Source organism: Poecilia latipinna, unplaced genomic scaffold (assembly GCF_001443285.1).
Source record: "Poecilia latipinna isolate Pla-1442-1.1 unplaced genomic scaffold, P_latipinna-1.0 Scaffold67, whole genome shotgun sequence".
NCBI lineage: Eukaryota > Metazoa > Chordata > Actinopteri > Cyprinodontiformes > Poeciliidae > Poecilia > Poecilia latipinna.
In genome coordinates this window covers 343,752-351,332 of record NW_015112683.1, presented here as the reverse complement: position 1 = coordinate 351,332, position 7,581 = coordinate 343,752, and the positions used below count along the sequence as shown (strand labels likewise).

Below are 7,581 nucleotides of genomic sequence, written 5' to 3'. Positions count from 1 at the left end.
GCTTTGAAGCTCAAACGTTGTGAATTTCTTGACAGCAGTTTTCTCTGTTATTATTTTATTTTTAGTTTGGCAGAATATTTTTTTATTATTTTACAAAACATATTTCTTAAATTTCTAGTAGTTTTGGTATTTCCTGCACTCAATTTCTCCTCTCATTTTTCTTTCTCATTCCTTGTCTCTTTTTTTCTTCTTTCTCTTTTCTTTATTTGGTTCTTGGCTCATTTTTCCCCCACACCGTTTCTCCGTTATGACAGCCACCCTCCCTCCATTGCACCAACTCTTCCTGTCAGAGATGTGGTTGCCATGACAACTGCTGAATCACTCTCCACCCAGTCTGCAGCCTTCCTCTAATGTCATCTTCCTATGCAGCATGGTCGTCCACCATTCAGGCCCGAATTAGTGTGCAGATTATCACAGCAACTTTCTGATACATTTTTTATTTTTTATTTTTTCCTGAGGAGTTGAGCAGCAATCAGCCTGATGGGTAACGTACCCACTACAGTGAAGCACTGCCTGAGCTATAGGCAAATCATCGAGGAATACCCTTGGTTTAGAAGCTGGCTGCAGGAAGAAAAGGTGGGCATAATATTTCCTGTTTTTTTTTTGTTGTTTTTTTTTTATCTGCTGCACATGTTCTGTGACATAACTTCCTCATTACTGAAAGGCCTCTCAACAGCCTCTCTGCTAAAGCTGGCAACATGGTAGCAGCCATTAATTGAACTGTTTCTGCTTTTCTTGATTTATGGCAGTAATTTCATGTTTAGTAAAAGCTTGAATTGATGTCATTCTGACTGTTTTTGTGTACTGGTTAGTATTATTATCATACATGTATAAATGATTCTATCTCAACATTTTCTTAGTGCATTTAATATGACCTCAGAAATCAAGATTTCCTTGTTTTACATTTGAACAATTGAAATAGACTGCAACTTGAACTTGAAATGTGACTCGGAAAGCAGATTTCCCCAGAAAATGTCTGAGTTCAAATTCAATATGGCTACTTTGCAAATAAGCAAAGTTAAACAAATTAAGTGCTTTATTATAGTAGTCATTCCCTGATCTGAGTTCCAACTATGGGGGCAATTCATAAACAACATCTGGTGGATGAGTAACCCAGTCTGTTTAAATGAAACAAATTGGATTTATTTAACATTTACAAATCTAATCACATGGAACTAGTTAAGTTTAATACAGCAATCAGTGAAATTTTTGGATTTTTTTTTTCATCTCTGCTGTTTTTATCTCAAGACAAATGTCAATGAACAGAAATGAAGAAAATAAATGCATTGCCATGTTTCATTTTGCTAAAGGGGGATATCATGTAAAATCGACTGTTTTCCACCCAAAATCCGTTAATGCAACATCCTAACAATTGTTTTTATTTGTTTCACTGCTCACTATTTTATTTTTATTTTTTACCATTTTAGCAACTTTCAACAAATTTACAGATTTTTGCATACATTTTGGTCTGTTTTGTTTATTTCCATTGTCTTGGATAAAACCAATCAAATACATTAGCAAACCAACAAAATTACTCATGTTTTCAAAATGTTGTTTTGAAAGTTTACTGAGAAAAAAAACACTCCTTGTATTAAATAGGAGAACATTTGTTGTGGTTTGAGTGGAGTTACCCCGAGTCTTTTCTTTAGCTTTGCCTTGATGACATACATTCTGAGTTTCCTTTATAATGAGATGACAGACTTATGTACAGTCTCTCAGATTTCATGTGGCTTTGAGATATTAAGTAATTTATGTTCAGAATAGCATGCCCTGGGGCATTCCTTCGCAACACTGTGGATAATTTTACAAGCTTTCATTATTATGCTGAGTAATATTCTGCTGTAGTCAAATTTCTGTTCTGATTTTTCTGCAGATCATTATCAAACATGACTATCCAGAGTTTGTGAAAATTGTTGAAGTTGGGCCAAGAGATGGACTTCAAAATGAAAAGGTATACTTTGATGTGTCACTCACAAACCTCAATCATTTGTATGGATACCTTTTGCTATTATCCCTCACCCCTGAAAAATATTTTTGTCTTTCATTACAGATAAACAATTTAAAATGTCTGAGTTACCTACAGTGGAGTTTTTACTATTTTTACATTTACATTACATTACTTCCGTCAGCAAGGTTAGGGTTTTTTCAAATTAAATGCAAATACCATTTGTGTGACTCTCATGAAAACATTGTTTTAGGATAAAACCCCGGTGAGCTGTTTCATTGTTCCCCAGGAAATTGTTCCAACAAGGGTGAAAATCCAGCTGATAGACATGCTCTCAGCAACAGGTCTGTGTGTGATAGAGGCCACCAGCTTTGTCTCTTCAAAGTGGGTACCGCAGGTAATAGCTCTTTTTCGTGCACAACAGCAGAGCGCTGACTGATTTATTAGGGACTATTTCTTGCTGTATATGTATTGATGGAAATGTGCTCCTGTGGTTTGATCCATTGCCGGTTTTTATAGTTTGTGGTCTGTTTGTTTTAGCATTCCATGCCATATATTGCACTTCATGTATTTACTTAAAAAGAAAAGAAAAAAAATGCTCTTCAAAATCTCACATGAAACTTATTCTCTTCATGGTGATACATTTGTGTCACAGAACATGCTATAAAGTCTTATTGTACTTCTTTACATCTTTTTCCGCACACATTTAGATGGCAGACCACACAGATGTGGTCAAAGGAATTCAGAGAGTGCCTCATGTTCAATATCCTGTTTTGACTCCAAACATCCAAGGTTTTCAGGATGCAGTAAGCTTTTAGAGTCTTTTCAGTGTGGTGATTTGTGACATAATTAAAAACAGAATTTAGTCACTCTTGAATGTTGGCTTCATGCTAAGATAGGACTCAAAAATAATTTTGAAAATAACATTCTTTGATGTTTAAAGGTTGCAGCGGGTGCCACGGAAGTGGCTGTGTTCGGGTCGGCTTCTGAAACCTTCAGTAGAAGAAATATCAACTGTTCTATTTCTGAAAGCATACTGCGGTTTGAGGAGGTCATTAGTGCTGCCAAGGATCGACAAATCCCTGTTCGTGGGTTTGTATTCTAAATGTTTAATGTCATATTCAACAAAAGATGAATTACACATCTCACTACCCCTATAATGTTATACCAAATAACAGATCTACTATGAATGATAAAAAAAAAAAAGTTTCCATAAAGAAGAAAAGCAAACCAGATAGCACAGCTCCAGATGTTAACCAGATTATTTTAAACTATGCCTAAACCGCAAGTCCAAATGGACTGTAAGTCTTTCCCAGTAAAGACACCACGGAGTCTTTGGAATCAAATAAGCAACAGCTTTTGAGGTTTTTCATGTAAAAAAAAATGCTGGTGTTTTAGAGGTTGTTTAGGTTTTTGACAGTTAAGCTTGGATAAATATACTCTTTTCTATTTCAGGTACGTTTCTTGTGCCCTTGGGTGTCCCCATGAGGGACACATCGAACCCTCGCAAGTTGCTGAGGTAAAAATGAATTTACACTTATAGCAAACCCTCCTTATGAAATTACTTTGCAGATTAACCACCACTGATTTCAATTACTTATTACTGACTTACCAATATGTTTTTTTTGTTTTTTTTTTGTTTCTTGTTCATATATTGAAGACATAAAGTTGGCAGTCTGTTTAATTGATGCTTTTCGGTGCAATCGCCTCCTTATGACAATATTTACCACATTTTTACTATCGTTTAGGTAGCAAAAAAGTTGTATGAAATGGGCTGTTATGAGATTTCCTTGGGAGATACTATTGGTGTTGGTACGCCTGGCTCCATGTTCAAGATGCTGCAGACGGTGATGAATGACGTCCCCATCAGTGCTCTTGCCGTTCACTGCCATGACACTTATGGTCAAGCACTTCCTAACATCCTTACTGCTCTTCAGGTAGGTCTCATAGCATGGACCACAGTTCATGCCATAGATCAGGCATCATAGTTCCCTGCTTTTACTATCTCAAAAGCACTATTTTACTTCTTATAATTATTACTTTTACACATCAACTTTTGTTGTACCATTTGCCGTACTTCTGTAGCAAACATGGAGGTATTTTTGGTTAGATATTCTTAGACATCCAGGATGTCTAAGAATTGATTATAATATCTGCCTTTAAGTATCTATGAATATATTTGATCCAGAAAGCTTAAATGTTTAATGTGGATCTTGATCTTATGACTGCATAAGCTAGTATGAATGAATAATACTTTCTTCTAACTGCCAACAATGTAGAGATCAGAAGCAACGTCTAAGGTCGTGATGAGTATGTGGTGAGCTAAACTGTTCCCAATCTAACTTGTTTGACATTTTATTTAAGTTTGATTATCTAAACTAGAGACAACATTCACTTGTTTCTTTTCAGATAAAATATCATTAGCTGTTTTCCTTTTTTCCCCTTGAAAATGCAAAACAAAAACAAAGAAATGTGAAATCCACAGTCCTACTGGAACAGCGAAACAGTCAACAGACAAGAAGAGCTTAACATATATGATCTGTTTCTGCAGAAACCAACATTATTCACAATCTGGTGAAAAAAATGCAGTAATTTAAACAAAATAAAATATTTGCCGTGCTCCATATCTTGAAAATAACCCGTACAACAGAGAGCAAATGACAGTGATAATAACTCACAAAAGCATAACTGTAATAAGTGGAAAGGGCATCATTTGGGGTGTTTTTCACCTCTTTGCCTGCAGCAAGTGCAAACCTGACATACATCCAGACATAAAACAGAGGTAAATGAGATATGGCTGTATCAGTTCTCTGGAGCACATTGTCACTGCACATGAGGAAGCTCATTGGGGGCTGGGTGGGTCAACAGATGTGAAGGGGTCAGGACAAAGGCTCACCTATTCGGTGTCTGTTGGACAAAGCAACTGGGAGTGAGGTGGATGGAAGGGCCCTGGGGGGCTCCTAACTCGTCTGTCGCTTGGCTGTTGAACTCTCTGACAATGCTGTACTTAAAGCTGCTGGAAAATGATCCTTTTATTTGCTTCGTGCTGGGAATGTGGTGAACAGTGCTGCAGACTCACACTCAAAGGTTTTCAAACCACCTACTTTTCTTGATTATGCAGAAGAAAATGTACATTTTAACTGCATAATAGAATGCATAAATGCTGGACTATACGATCACATTTACAACTGATTTTGCAGTCTAAATAAGTTGCAAGCTTTAGGCTGCTGAAAAAGCTCGATATTGTCAGTTTTAAAAAAGCAAGCATTACTAAAGTTGTTATCTTTAACAGTGGAGTGAAAGAGCATTGCGAGTCAGTGAAATTCTTTTTGCGGATCGCACTCGGTATGATTCATCACAGCTGCGGGATACGCAGAGAAAATAATAGCAGACGGGGATATTTAGCTTACCGTTTGCTCACCCATAAACAAGAAGGAAATGAAAGATTTTATCATAGTTTTTCATTACTGTGTGCCAGAACTCCGCACCACCAACCGAGAGAGAAATGAATTCCCCCAGTGCTGTCAGCCCTGAGTCACCTCTTTTGTTCCTGATAAAGACATTCCTTGGTCTTTGTAACTTTTTTTTTTTTTTTTTTTTTTTTCAGAAGGTCGGGGGTAGCTTTGTCTGAAACCTACTGGGGCAGGTCACACAATGACAATGTATGTGGTTAGATTTCACAGGCTTGGCATGGAAATTTTCATATCCGTTCCTGCAATTTTGGTATAGTGTGCACTACTGCGTCTGGGATTTACAGTAGCCTATGTTCTCTTTACGGGACGGCTGGCGGTCAGGTAGCATCAGAGGAACTTGTTGTTGGTCTTATTTCTTCAAGATGTCTTGCACATTTACAAAATTTTGCATTATAAGAGGCAATAATCAGATCATCAGGGTCAGAATGTCAGTTGTTGCTACCTGACAGCAGAGCACTTTAAAAGTTTTCTTTTAAATTTTATTTAATTTTATTTTTTTATTGAAATCCCATCTAAAATCTTATTATAATTTTCTATGGTTCACAAAAAATAATCACAAATTCTAAACGATTTTTATAAACTGCTCAACTTTACTACTTAATTTTTCCTAATCACATCATCTTTGAATCCAGTTCTGGGATCTGTGTAGTTTACCTTTTTACTCATAAGGTTAAATTTAAATGATTAAAACTTTTTGTAAAGTCATAATATTTATTTATGAAAGCCGGTTTATTTCAGTCTAATTCTTTCTTTTGTTTTTTTGTCATGTTCTGTAGATGTACACAAGTCCTGACAATATGACACAGAGAATCAGTGAAAAGATAAAACTCTTTTGTCTCCTCCCTGCGGTCCTGCTACATATGTGCAGAAATGGACATCTCTGTCAGTTTGTGCTGCTCCAGATCGTTGGTTTGCTGCAACTCTGATGACGGAGTAAAAACAACTTATACCTTTACAAGAAAACTGTTTATCCTCCATTATCAGTGTCAATGATAACGGCATTTGGAGAAAGAGAGGCAGCCAGCACAGAGCAAGGGGCAGGGTGTGATCAGCACGTAAAGGGGTGTGATTGAATGCTCTAAGGTTATGTTTTAAGCCAACATTACAATGTTTAAGCATGCAAATACCAAATGTATACATTTTCAGTTTTTCCCAAACTGTTTATTAAGGCGAGAAAGTTGCACTGAGATGGTATTATTTTCATTTTGAATTAGTTCTCTCTCTTTTACAGATTTTTAATAGGCTCTACATTGAGGTTCAAAATAATAAAATTAACATATTTTCGACATTTTTCAATTGCATAATTCTTTGAAATTTTTGAAAGATCCAGAGTTTTACTTAACACATTCTACATTTGGATTGAGGACATTGTTTGTTCTGGATACAGTAAACCTACCAATGCATGAAATGGCTTGCATGGAAACAGAACTTCCTTACATTTCCTTAATTTTAATACATAAAGAAGTTGTGAAGTAAAGCGATATCCTGTGGGCTTCTTTGGCACGTTACCTTTTTCGTCTTCCAATGCTCTTTGGTTTGCTTTCTTCTTGCTAGTTTTTTTTTTTTTTTTTTTTTTTTTTTTTACTTTTTTGGAACAAGGAGGTTTGTGTTTCACTGTAGAACATGTGTCAGTTTAGTTTTAGCTCCTTTGTTTATGTATCTCAGCTTCATATCCCGTTTTAAATACACACAGCTTTTCCTTTGACGCAGTTTTCATACTAAATTGTGATTATGTCCCTCCGAAAGCCTCATCCACTCGCAGTTCAGAATGCCAACATGCTTACCCCAAATCATTGTAGTTTGAAAAGGCACATTGTCTTTATCCAGGAATGCATTGTTTTCCACACAACCACAGCTTGGTGAATATTATTTTTTTGTGCTAAGCACACATCTGGTTTCTGGGCACTGCAAACCTAACTGAGCGTTGGAAAGCTTAAGGACTGACCACCAGTTCCTGCATGATTAGCGGTACAGAAGATGCTGTTGAGGGGCAACATTCATGCTTAAGGCTTGTGACCTTATAGTGGTGGCAGCTTAGAGCAGGACGATTGACATGGAAGATTACAACTCTGTGTTTATTTTACAAAAAAAAAAAAAAAAAAAAAAAAATTTTGCCTTAAAAAGAACCCCCCCCTGGTTTTTACCAAGGTTGGGAACCCTGGG

At 36.4% G+C, this 7,581-nt stretch overlaps 1 protein-coding gene across 2 annotated transcripts in view; it reads left to right on the top strand.

Moving 5' to 3' along the window:
- Positions 1 to 294: 294 nt before the first annotated feature.
- hmgcll1 (3-hydroxymethyl-3-methylglutaryl-CoA lyase like 1) overlaps positions 295 to 7,581 on the top strand; it is a 21,966-nt gene continuing 14,679 nt past the window's right edge. Inside the window, exons 1-7 of one of the 2 annotated variants that reach the window (XM_015060418.1) lie at positions 295 to 576; positions 1,874 to 1,951; positions 2,235 to 2,342; positions 2,656 to 2,751; positions 2,889 to 3,037; positions 3,401 to 3,464; positions 3,694 to 3,882. In XM_015060418.1, coding sequence (XP_014915904.1) covers positions 481 to 576; positions 1,874 to 1,951; positions 2,235 to 2,342; positions 2,656 to 2,751; positions 2,889 to 3,037; positions 3,401 to 3,464; positions 3,694 to 3,882 — 780 coding nt within the window. In that variant the 5' untranslated portion in view covers positions 295 to 480. The remainder of the gene's footprint in view (positions 577 to 1,873; positions 1,952 to 2,234; positions 2,343 to 2,655; positions 2,752 to 2,888; positions 3,038 to 3,400; positions 3,465 to 3,693; positions 3,883 to 7,581) is intronic. The other variant, XM_015060413.1, reaches the window with a different exon arrangement.